At 46.5% G+C, this 13361-nt stretch overlaps 1 protein-coding gene across 1 annotated transcript in view; it reads right to left on the bottom strand.

Moving 5' to 3' along the window:
* Positions 1-11981, bottom strand: part of Suclg2 (succinate-CoA ligase GDP-forming subunit beta) — a 271761-nt gene extending 259780 nt beyond the window's left edge. Inside the window, exon 1 of the mRNA XM_075983395.1 lies at positions 11607-11981. Within this exon, the coding sequence (XP_075839510.1) occupies positions 11607-11696 (90 nt within the window). The 5' untranslated portion in view covers positions 11697-11981. The remainder of the gene's footprint in view (positions 1-11606) is intronic.
* Between the last annotated feature and the right edge of the window lie 1380 nt (positions 11982-13361).

The raw sequence follows: 13361 nt of genomic DNA, 5'->3' as shown, positions 1-13361 counted from the left end.
ATGGATGTATTCTGGAGACATGCTAAATGAAATAACCCAGCTAAGAAAGAACAGATAGTATATGATTCCACTTAGCATGCCACATCATGGAAGCTGAATGGAGCCCTATGGTGCCCTGCGGGTGCAGTATGTTTAATGGCATAGAGTTTTGGTTGGGAAGATGAGTAAGTTCAGTAAATGTGGGCAGTGGGTGTACAAGAAAGGAAATGAATGTGTGTGCAAAACTATACAACAGCTTGAAGCTTAAAATGGTCAACTTTATTATTACATATAGTTTACCACAATAAAAGCAGCAAACACAAAAATAAGCATTTCTATTTTGAAATCTTTAGAATCTTTGAGAAACATAAATAAGATGTTAGAGTCATTACAACATGTGCTAGTCCAAGTTTCTAGTCAAAAGAGCAGTTTTGCCTAGCAGGTGCAGGGCCCAGGGTTCTGGTCACACCACAGTTCCTTTCTTATCTCCCCAAATGTACCCAAATGTGAATACCCAAAATGTTTGTGTGTTAATAATTAAACAACAACCCTGATGCTTATTTTAAACTTTAGAGTTCTAGACAAGAGACTATCTGAGCCAGAAATGGATTCCTTCAAGAAAGGCATGCTGAGGGGCTGCGGATCTGCTCAGTGGGAGAGGCAGGCAAAGGCCCTGGGAGCCGTCCCAGGACCAGGTAAACAGAGCACAGTGACAACACCATAATCCCAGCACCAGGAGGTGGCTGCAGGAGGATTAAAATCTTAAATCATCGAGGTTACATACTGAGTCTGAGGCCATCCACATGAGACGCGATCTACACAAGAAAGGAACACTACACACATGGTTATTGTGAGTGATTACCTGTCAACATGAAGATAAGGGAATGTCACCACTAAATATTCCAACCTGGGGTCCTTTAATACAAAAGGAGATTTAGTAGTTTTCTCATCTTTATATAATGTTTAACTCAGTAAATTTTTCTCCATATTAAATTACATTTTATATAAACTATAGTCATAAAATCCATTTTATAACACTCATAAATGCCACCATGTAAACCAGCATCAAACAGAAAGGATCAGAAGGAGGACACTCAGGCCCTGCTCTAGTGGGGCTGGGATCCAACATTAATCCTGCAGTCACAGGGCACAGCCCCGCCCCCCCAGGGGCAGTCACAGCCTCCTGCCTCAGTTCCATGCACTCAGTGAAGCCTGAGTCCAGCTGCTCCTCCCTCAACACCAGATTTGCACCATGGAGACCAACTGTCTTCACCTCTGTCTCTGTACCCTTATCTAATTAACAAAAGATCGCCTTGATTTTTTTCCCCTGTTCATTATTTTAAAAAGTCAGTAAAAAATTCATTTTGTTGTCCTTGTGTTGCTGGCTCTCAATTTTAATGATACTTCACTTTAAAGGCGCTCTAAATCTCAACAAAGAAGCACCCATCATTAATAGTTTATTCCCTTAATCAAAAATAATAAGTCTCAACTTTCTTTGTATTACTTATTAAAGGCCTGTATATACCCTCAGGCTGGAATGAGAGTGTATATTAAATGTGGTTTATCTGTTTCCTTGCAATGGAAGTTAACCCAAATAAGTCCTTCAAAATCTAAGGCTGCATCCAAGCCAATACAGCAGATGATGCTGCAGGGGAAGGCAGGATGGGTTTCTTAAGGAAACATGAAAAGAGCTCCATCCTTAAGAAGAAACTATTAGCGTGGACTTTCAGCTGAAATGCTAATCTCCAGTTCCAAGCAATGGTGGGGGTCCAGGATTCTGCCACAGATCATAGGGCAAGACCCCACAGAGAGCCTCTGTCCCTTAAGGTCACTTCAGCCTGATTCTTCCAGGCCCCTAGTTCCTGCTCATGTTCCATCCGAGTCATGAGTCTAAAGGACTAGAGGAAATGCCAGGACTGCATCAAAGCAGCTCTTCCATGGAAGTAAAGCTGCCTGGATAGATATTCTCTTCGCTGAAAACCACACCTAAACCAATAGCCAATGTTTAGTGATCATTTAGGGTCCAGAGCTAGGACTCATGTCCACCAGCTCAGTTCAACTCCAGGAAGCTATGGTAGAAACTCTGCCCATATTGCAGATAAGGAAGTAAACTAAAAATTAAACTAATCCACCAGATCTAAGGCACCAAGGCCAGGTACAGGGTACATGCCTGCAACCCATCCTTGGCAAGATGGCAGCAGGATCACTGTGAGCTGGAGGCCAGCTTGGTCTACACAGTGAGAGCCTATCTAAAACCACAGTGAACAACAAAGACAAAACAAAGCAAAAACAAATCAAGACTAGCATGTAGTTGTGTGATGCAATGCTTGTCTGAGGTACAAAAGGCCCTGGCTTCAATTCTCAGCACCATAACAACAACTATATCAATAAGCCAACAGTTACACAGTGTATCTTTTAATGAACCATGTGGGTGAAAAAACTCACCAGGACACAAAGTGCAAAAGACATCTGCATTTTAGAGGCATTATAAGACGAGAAAGTCAGTCTTACAATACAATATATAACTCTCCAAAACCATAAATACACTAAGCTTTGAAAGCAAGACTGGAGCCTAAGCAGGGTGATTCCAGTTCTGGTTATTACAAAATCCTGGCATGATTACCTTATAAACAGGGTTCCCATGTGTTCTCAAACATACCACAGTTTTAGGAATAAAATGTACGAGCGTCTTACTAACAGTTTGTGTGTAAGAAACCCTATACCTCACCTCAGAGCGGATACAGGGCTGATGGGACAACCACCTGCTGCTGTGGTGACCTAAGAGAAGCTCAGCCCAACGGGGAACCTTTTACTGACCATCACACCTCCCAGGAATCCTCCTCCCTGAGAGCAGGAAGTGGTTGGGTGTCTCAGGGCACAGTGAGCTCAGGGAAAGCCAGGGATGCGTTCCTGCCCAGGGTGAAGACCCTTGTCTTAGTGTGGAAAAGCTCGTTTGACCATGTGGATGATATTACAAAGAAATACTCTGCAAAGTAAGGCTCAGAGATCCAACACCCCCCTTCAATATTACAAGCCACTGTTCCCGAGACAAGCCCAAGAAAGTCTCTCCTTTTTTATATACCAAAGAAAACCTTAGGAGGACCTACAGCCTACAGCCAAGAATGAGAGCAGAGAAAGGAACAGCTACACCAGGCTGCCCCATCCCAAAGGCCTGGGCTGCTGCTGAAACTAGGTAAGACAGGCATGCCCCTGGAGAGGGCTGTGCTGTGCTTCATGTGGGGTTTTTTGTTTTGCTTTTTACATTTTTATAATCTATCTTGTTTGCGTGTATGTGTTTGGGTCAGGACATGCGGCCATCCTCTAAGTGGACAACTTGTGGGCCCTCATTCTCCCTTCTCCACGTGGGCCCAGGAAGCTTTGGCAGGGCTGGACCATGCATCCTGGACTGAGCTTTGCAAGCCAGCATATTTCTCCTCTTTGCTGTTTCTCTTCTTTTATGAGCCTGTTTCTTTACTGAGGTCCTAACACACCCAGCAAACACCCAGGCACGGGGACAAAGTACACAGTTCTGGGCAGGCATTTCGGGGATGTATATATACATATACATGCACACCTCCTCTGCCCAGGAACAGCAAGCAGCCCTTGCTCACAGTCATCTGGCTCAGGGCAGGAAGAGGGGCTAACAATGGAAACAACGGAAATCCTAGGCCTATCTAGTCTCTAGCTCTTCCTTCTCCCGCCCTCCCTTATTCCTTCCTCCCCTTCCTCCTTTCCTCCTTCCTTTATTCCCTTCCTTCTGAAAAGTCTCACTTATCTCAGACTTGCTTTGAACTCATTTTGTAGCTAAGAATGACCTTGAATTTTTGATCTGCCTCCACCTCTCAAGGGCTGGGATTACAGGGCTGTGCCTTCAAGCCAAATTTAGAAGGGGCTGGGAATAAAATCAGGAATTTGTGCATTAGGCAAGATGAGTTATATACCAGTACTTACTTTCGTGTTTGTTTGTTTTTTAGTTCACTTGTTTGTTGGTGGGGATAGAGGACAATTTGGTCCTCTCCTTCCTTCCACCACGTGGGTCTTAGAGATCAAACTCAGGACACCAGGCTTGGCAGCAAGCACCCACTGCACCATCTCACCACCACCACCTAGCTCACTCTCTTTAATAACATTGGTCTGTCTTCCCTAACGCCATGGCCCCAGCTAGCCCACTTGAATTAATAGCATCTGTACATCCAGTTTTCCAGAAACAGCCTGACTTCTGCCTATTGTCACTTAGTAATTACCCGCAGTGCTCTCCAGTGTCCCAGCATGAGTAGTAACTGCTGGCCCACCCCTTCATCTTCCGTTTTATATATTTTGTAGAGATAAGGGGCCTGTCAATCAATGTATGACACACAAATAACAAAACATTCAGCTTTCAGAGACACCATAGTGTGTAAAGGAAAAATAGATGCAAAAAAAAAAAGAAAGAAAGAAATATAAAAGATTACAAAATGATGCTCTGGGGACAAGGTTTTAACCTAGCAATCTGGTTCCGGTCCTCGATTAGGCCTACGATCCTGGTATAATGACTCACAGCAACATATTGCTACAAAATTCTCTCAGATGATCTGCTCTCCCTCAGGCCTCCAACCCTATGCACGCTGCCTGGAACATATTCTAAAGGAGAAAAATGCCCTGTACCACTTGTCTGTCTGCAAACCTTCAGTGGCTCCCAATGCTCCCCAACACCACACTCATAAGGATCCACTGAATTCTGACCTATTTCTCTGGCTTCATCTCACCGCCCCACCACCCCAAACTCTACAGCACAGCCCTACTGAATGTCTTTGGTGCCTTCAAGCTGCACAGAGGGGACATCCACAGCACAAAAACTGACAACAGGTGGGGCTGGAGAGATGGACACCTGGCCCTATACCCACTCACGGATTCCCACCTATACAACTCTATTCCCTGTGCCCTGCGGTGTCAACAATACCAATTCATATACTACATCAAGTCTCTTCATTTTACAGTAAAAATAAGTCCTAGAGGCAGATGGCAGACATCTACGTGTACCTTCACAGCTTGAGTCTAAATGTTGCTTGTTCATAATCCTTTCTATAAGTAAGACTGCCATACACTCAGGACATGGAACAAAGCCTCAAGTCAGGAAATGCCCACCTCATTTTTTCTGAACTCCTACGCCAGCACTTCTGGTACCCACTGGGTCTCAGGTCTCTTCTCAGGTATTCCCCCCATCTCCAACATTCAATTCAACCAAGTCCAGATACCTTTGCTCCTAACCCTACCCCGAGTTCTGCAAACATTTCGGAGAACATCAACAGTTAGGAGAGTGCAGCTGAGCCCCCGAATCCCGGCTCTGGGATACCGAAAACTCCTAAGGCCATGAAGGCAAGCCTCCATCTACTTCCTCAGCCTCAAGTTCTCCACATATGAACCTAGGAAAACCATGCCTGTCTTACACGGCTATTCAGTGAAATCAGGCCTAAGGAAGCATGAATCAGTGTTTGATTCTGAGGTGACAGTAGATGATAAATGTTATGAAACCTGGGAAAGAATGGCTACTACAGATTAGTAAATTCTTTTTAAAAAGGCATGTCACTTTAGCTTCCAATTCACTGCAGCAGAAATAATCACCGCAGGCCTGTGATCTAATCATGATGTCAAATGTTTAATAAACCATACTGAATCATTATAGCCACCTGTGAGAACTAACGCCATTCCACAGAAGAGTCAAGTTCAACCATCCGTTCCCAGATTCGACCCCAGAATGTATGCCATATCCCTGTAGCAACTCTGAGTGCATACATCATATGAAAAAGTTTCAATGAAGCCTATTTTCTGTGTAATTAATATTCAATAATAAAATTAATTTTTAAAAATAATCATTTGCTCCTGGTTACACAGCAGGCGACATGGGGGAATCTAGTGAATTCTGCTGAATGAAACGCAGAACTCATGTCTTCTGCTACTGTTTCCTAGATCCCAGAGGAAGAAAGGGAGAGGGGAATCAGAGTTTGGAGAGGTGTGCAGTTCCAGCAGGCTGAGCCAACCCAAATCTAAACAACTAAAGGCTGAGGTGCAGGGCAGGTAAGCACCAAGTTCAACTGAATGGTTCAGCCCAATGGACCTCCTGGTGATAGGGCTTAATGATTTAACAGCTAAGGTATTTACTGGCGTGAGGCAGGCGACTTCCTGGCACAGTGATTTGCAGCCATGAGGCAGGTGACTTCCTGGCACCGAGATTTGCAGCCAGTTATTATCCGACCTCCCTATGCCTGGATCCTTTACATGCAGCACGGAGATGGCACCACCATCCCCTGCCATGATATTGTAAGGTTTAAAGCAGTAACTGGCAATAAACTCTGCCCAACCTGCCTCATAGGAAATGCTCAACAATTAGTCCCTTTGCCGATTATCAGCTCATCCCTTCCTCTCTAATCTATATCAAAGCTCTCAGCTTGTTACCTGCCCTCCCGTGTCTGTGAACTCCACTAATTCATTAGACCACTGATGCTTACAGAACACCGAGCTAGGTCAGCTGGGGAAAGAGCAATGTGTAAGAAGGTCTGCTCTCATGAAGCTCACGTTGTTAAGAGTTGTGAGAGGAAACGGAAGACAGAATAAACAAGAAGGATGGGGTGTGAGCTACAAACTGAAGTGAGGCAGAAAAGACATACGCAACAAACACGGGCAGAGAAGGAGCCCGTCAAATGATCTGGGAAGGGTCTTTAACACTGAATCAGAGAGTTGAAGGTAGCACACGAGAGGGGTCAGAGGGAACCCCGCTTCCAGAGGAGATCAGCATGTGGCCCCATGAAGGTCAGGCTCAACAAGTGGAAAAAGGAAGCCTATGAGTGTGAGGAGGGGTGACGGGCAAAATTCCAGTGACGTGTGTCCTTTCTTTCCGTCCTCTCAGTGGACATATTTCAGTGACTTTCTGGGCTCAGTGCCTGCAGAACCTAGCCAGGCAACCAGGGTGACAAAGCTCGGGCTACCATGGGCCTGTGCACTTAATCGTGTTCCCATAAAAGCAGTGCCTCCTTCACAGTCAACAAAGGCAATCTGGGGCAGGAGCTGTCACTCACAGGACTTCCACAAGCAGAAGGTCAAAAGTTTAGCATCTGAATTATGTGAAATCTAGCATCTTCTTTAACTGCAAGTATTGTGGCTGTCCCTTGGTTTTTTTTGGGGGGGGGGAGGCCAGGGGGGGCTGTTTGTTTGTTTGTTGTTGTTGTTTTAAAAACTAGCAATAGGGAAAAACCAAGACATTAATTCCTCAGGGCAAGAGGCAGACACAGGTAAGCCACAGCTTGCAGCAGTCTCCTGGCTTCATTTAGCTGGTAAAAACTTGTACAGGCCCTTCAGCCCTTCACTTCTAAAACTCATGCATAGCTGGGTTTGGTGGCATACACCTTTCTTCCCAGCATCTAGGTGGCAGAAGCAGGCAGATCTCTGAATTCAAGGCCAGCCTGGTCTACAGAGTGAGTTCTGCGGCTCATAGAGAGACTCTGTTTCAAACAAACAAAACCAAAAAGCATACATCCATCTCCATGTTCCAGAAGGAGCAGAGCACTGAGCTGCGGTCCATTCTCCTGAAGTAGCTAACAGCAGAGCCATGGGTATGAACAGTTTCTTTTGACAGTGTATAATCCCCTGGGCTTCACAGAGAAGTACACATCAGTAACCCCAAATTAGGACCTGAAATCTGGGCATCCCTTAGAACACAAGCTTCCCTGAGCTTCACACAGGCATCATGAGACAAAAATACTTTTAAGTATCGTTGCTACCTGGCCTGAGATTACAGCTATTGGAACAGTGCCTTACCATGCACAATGGTGGCTATGACTATATCTAGTGAGTGACCCAGCTGCTTTCACATTGTACAAACTTACCAAGCTGTTGACAGTTAATATGTCACCTTGACAGAGCTAGAATCACCTAGGAGACCAATCTCTGGGCACACCTGTGAGGGCATTGCTAGATTAACTGAGATCGGAAGAGCCACTCTGAATGCAGGTGGCACCCTTCCCTGGGTTGTTCCCAAACTGCAAAGAAAGGAGCACAGCATTCATCTCCTCTGCTTCCTGACTGTGGATACAATGGGACCCATTGCCACAAGCGCCTGTGGCCTTTCCTTCCCCTAGGATGGACTATACACTCAGACTGTGAGCCAGAGTGAAGCCTGCCTTCCTTAGCTGCCTTTTCGGGCATTCTGCTCCAGCAAACACAAGGGTGTGCATTACGTCTTAGTTTCCAACCTAAGAATTAAACAAAGACCAGGAATGGCAGCACACGCCTTTAATACCAGTACTTGGAAGTCAGATGAAAGCAGACCCCTGAGTTCTAGGACAGCCTGGTCAACATAGGCCAGCCAGAGCTACATAATGAGACCCAGTCTCAAAAAAGAAAAAATAAATAAACCTAAATAAAGCCACCTTATGAAACAGCTTGTCTGGGCTTTCGTGTGTCTACCTGCAAAGCTATTTACTCCCAATCATGTGGCCCTGCTTGGTTTCATTATGGATTCGTCAGTCCTGGAAATCATCTGTCTTACTATAGTATCTGTAGTCTCTCACCTTCCTGCCCCCAACAAAGTAAAGTACTGTGTAGTTAAGGGTTCTGTCTGCTTTGCTCATAACCAAGTCCAGGGCCTTGAGCAGACCTCCCTGCTAGTGTAGAGATGGCCAAAGACAGTCCTATAAAGGACATAGTATCAACCCAAAGTCAAAACAGTCGAAGTCAAGGGCATAAGTAAAAAATAATCAATGACATGTAGCATCAAAAATACGTGTCTAATGTTAACCCCAGAGAGGGACGTTATTCTATGGGTAATTTTATGAAATCAGTTAGAGTTGTAGAAAGTGAGTCTTTTATCTTGGTCCACCCACCCGTTTGTTTGCTTGTTTGTTCGTTTGTTTTTTCACAAGGCCTGGTGAAAAAGGTGCCAACAGATTTGCAATACTTGGTAAAGATTCTTTTTTTTTTTTTTTTTTTTTTTTTTAGTTTTTCGAGGCAGGGTTTCTCTGTAGCTTTGGAGCCTGTCCTGGAACTAGCTCTGTAGACCAGGCTGGCCTCAAACTCACAGAGATCCGCTTGCCTCTGCCTCCCGAGTGCTGGGATTAAAGGCGTGCGCCACCACCACAAGGCTTGGTAAAGATTCTTAAATTTGGTGGGGGAAAAAAATGAACCATCTTTAATTGTAGCATCTGCTATGATTCAGGAAATGGATAGGTCTCTATCAAATCAGAATGGCACAGAGCAAGAACTAAGAAAACAGACCCTTAGAGCCACGGGCTATGTGCACCTATTTCCACATCAATTCCAACTGTTCCTTTAAGAACTGTGTCCATAACACCAATGACTTGCAGCTTCTACTGCTGTGCAGGTTAATTTACGTGGGAAATGGGCACTCGCCAGGCTCTCCCCAGTGTAACGAGAGCATGCCTCATTGAAATTCTCACGACTGGACTTTTCTACATAAGACCACTCGTCAATGCTCATTTCCAGGTCTTGGACGCTGTATATTTGGACCACTAAAGAAAACCAACGGGGCTAAAAGAAAGAAAGAGCTGGCTCAGCAGTTGGAAGCACTTATTGCTCGTGCAGAGGACCCAGGTTCAGTCCTAGTAGATGGTTTAGATCATAACCATCAACAGTTCCAGCTCCAAGAGATAGCAGACACCCTCTTCTGACCTCTGTGGGCCCCACATGCTCTTGGTGCACATACATTCGTGCAGGCCAAACACAAGACATTTTTTTTTTAAATCTTTTAATTGTGACACCTAACTTTAATCCTAGCCTTCAGCCTTCAGGAGGCAGAGGCAGGCAATTTCTGAGTTCAAGGTCGTTTAGTGTCCATAGTAGGTTCCAGGCCAGCCAGGGCTATAGTGAAACCCAAACAACAAAAACTAATCGAGAGAGAGAGAGAGAGAGAGAGAGAGAGAGAGAGAGAGAGAGAGAGAGAGAAAGAGAGAGAGAGAACTAGAGCAGGCTGCCCTGGAAATGACCCATCTTTGCCTTACTCAAGCACTCTCTGCCTTAGTCCCCTGAGACAAGGTCTCTCACTGAAGTGGAACCTCAGCATTGCAGGCAGGCTGGCCAACAAGTTCTTGGGACCCAGGTGTCTTCCTCCCAGTCCTGGGGTCACAAGTTCACACTGTCATGCCTGGCTTTTTACATGGGTGCTGGGGATTCAAACTCGAGACACTCGTGCTTGGGGAGCAAGTGTCCTTCCCCCTGAGTCATCTCCCAGCCCTACTGTCATCTTCTAAGCCTGAATGATAAATAATAATAAGTACATAAAGTATATTATTACCCAGTGCAGGTAACAGGTCTTCTCATCCAGTCGGCTGGCCAGCCAGTCTCTCCCAAGGATTCCAAGGTTTCCATTTTGGATAGGGAAGACGACAACACACTTCAGCTAAATGTTCTATGTTTTGGGCTCCTCTGAACAATCATTTCCTAGTCTTCGTATTTCACTGCCCTAGGCTCCGTGCTTCTCATCAATTCACATCTACTGAAACAGCACCACGGGTCTTGTTTTCTATAACACTTAAATAATGAATAAGTCGTGGATCACCTCGCCTCACCGTACTGTAGCAGGTATGGGTGATCTTAATTAGACAAACCGCCATCTCTGTCATTTACCCACCATACTGTCAAGTGCCTATTAAGGATATTACAGTAATAAGTATTAGCACCTCCTAAATTCCCATTAACAATAACAGAGAAACGGAATGTCAGGTAATGAAAAGGGGAAAAAAACGTTCACTGGTGTCATAATTAGCCAAAGCTTAGAATAACTCAAAAGATCATTATTAGTAACTTTCCTTCCAGTTTTCTTAGTGCCCCTATGCCTGCCTTGGTTAAAATATGACAACGTGCCTCTCATTGAACAAGGAACTTTTTTTCCCCTGGAGAAAGGACAATCTAGAGAAAGTGGATCAGCAGTTGCATGACTTCTCTAAGCGTCAAGGCCAACTCAGTGTCCCCGCCATCCCCCAAGAACTCCGGCTACTGAGAAACTTGCCACCTGTAGAAGGTAAACCGGGTCAACGTGGCGCTGTTCAGAGTCCAGCACTGATAACTCAAGTCTCCATGTGGGGTGAACAGAGTAGGCAGGGTCTGAGGAGTTTTGACACAGGCCATTCACAGGAGAGAGAAGAGGAACCCACTCCCACTTTTTCCTCCTGGACCCCTGCATTTCCCCACAGAGGAGCACACAGCGGCTGCGCAAGCAACAACCTGCAGAGTTCACTCCGGCAGGTGAGCAGCCCCGGGAGCCGCCGGTTTTCTGGCATGTGGAGCACGTGGTTGGCCTGGCGACCTTCAAGCTTAGAGAGGCCCCCAAGGCTGAGCCAGGAAAGGACTGGAAAAGCTCTGGATTCCAACAGTACGAGCAACTTTCGCAACCCGGTGCCAGCGCGGGGTTCCAGCGCCCACGCGGCCCGGGGCCGCGGAGGGGACCCAGTCGTCGTGGGATGTGCACTCTGGCCCCCGCGGTCTCCGCGACCTCCCGTGGGGAGTGGACCGGGTCCTGCTACACCAGGGACCAGCGGCGCCGCGGGGAGCACGGGGGTCGCGAGGGGTCGCACGGGGCGAAGAAGCCGCCGAGCAGAGGAACCACAGCGGGTGGCTCGCGTCGTCCCAGCCACGCTCACCTGGGACCTGACCGCCAGGAGCCGCGGCCGCAGCGCTTGCTCTCGCAGAAGCTTGCCGGCCTGTACCGCGATGGCCACCGGGGACGCCATCTTAACCAGGAACCTGTGGAGAGGCCGCGAGGGGGGAGGGAGGGGGTGGGGAGAGGGCGGGAGTGAGGTCTGGCGGAGGCCACAGGCGGAGGCGGGTCGAGGAGAGGAGGGGAGGGGAGGGGAGGGGCGGGCCGAGGAGGGGAGGGGCGGGGCGGGATAGGGAAGGGAGGAGGAGGGAGGAGGTCAGAGGGAGCGGGGTGAGGGAATTGTGGAGGGGAAGGATTGAGAGTGGCTGGAGGGTAGAGGAACCCACCCACATCCTCCCACCACCACCACCACCCCACTGGAGGCCGTGGAGCTTCCCAGAGCTTACAACATCTTGCCTGACTTCCAGGCAAAAACTGATCTCAGCCCCAGGGACACTGACTTTTAAACTGGCCCTGGGAATGACAGATTAGAGATTGTTTCTGGGCAGTGAGGGCCCCTAGGTCTGGCCCTAGGAACTGGTACTATTATCAAAGGACACATCCTGGAGAAAGGAATGTTCCAAGGAAAGGAATTTAGGACCAGTGCTGCCCATGGGCCCTCTAGGGCAGATGAAGCTGCTGAAGTTTGGGGGAGGTAGGTAATTTGTTGTTTTAGGTGATACTGAACTTGTTTAGTTTTGGTTTTTGAGATAGGGTTTCAAATACTTTTCTTTTACCAGAAATTCACCTAGAACTCCTGACCCTGCCTCTACTTCCCAAATGTGGTGACTATGGAGAGGCACCACCCTGTCGCTCTTGTGAAAGTAATGGAGGTTTCCAGGCCTGTCTTAGAGACTTGTGCGTTCTTGCAGGTTAACCTTAAATTAATGAAAAGCTATCGCCAGATTTCTTACTCAATTATGAGGAAAGTGTTTGTTTAGACTGGCTACTATGCACTTACATAAACTAAAAGTCAAAATAACAGCCTCTGTGTGCCAAGCACTGAACAATCTTTGTGGCAATCTAAATAGGTGAACTTTCTATACTTGTTTTGCAGAAGAGGAAACTGAGGTACACAATGGATTAAAAATCTTGGCAGAAGCAGGTGATTGAGAAGTACATATGAGACTCAAATTCATGCTTCAACCCCCAGTACTACCTGGGGATATTTTTAGTTGGGTTTTCCAAACCTTTCTCATTCTTGCATATGTGATCATGAGACAGAGAGATCGGGGACATTGTAGCAACTCTGCACTCACAATAGTGTCTTCTGTCCCCTTCCTTTAAACTCATATTTGGTATAATTTCACATTGACAGAGAAACTGCAAGAACATTGCTCCAAAAGGCCCCAACTGTCTTTATGCAGCTTCACCTAGGAGTTACATATTAGCCTGTAACTGTCCTTGATAACCCATTCCTCCTCATTTATTCTCTCTCTCTCTCTCTCTCTCTCTCTCTCTCTCTCTCTCTCTCTCTCTCTCTCTGTGTGTGTGTGTGTGTGTGTGTGTGTGTGTGTGTGTATGTGTGTGTGTGTTTATGTATTGTATATATCTCATGTGTGTACAGAGGCCAGGAAGCCACCTGTGCCTTGCTCTTAGCCACCTCATTCTCTAGAGACAAAAATATCTCTGAACTAGTATAGCAGCCAGCAAGCCCTACCTAATGATCTTGTCTTTGCAGGCACTGGCACCGGACTTCAGTGGAATGGCTACAGCTGGCTTTTTACATGGGTCCTGGGGATCTGACTTCAATACCCAT

The sequence above is a fragment of the Microtus pennsylvanicus genome, chromosome 8 (assembly GCF_037038515.1).
Source record: "Microtus pennsylvanicus isolate mMicPen1 chromosome 8, mMicPen1.hap1, whole genome shotgun sequence".
Lineage (NCBI taxonomy): Eukaryota > Metazoa > Chordata > Mammalia > Rodentia > Cricetidae > Microtus > Microtus pennsylvanicus.
Note: the sequence above shows the minus strand (reverse complement) of the source record. Positions and strands in the feature narration are given on the sequence as shown.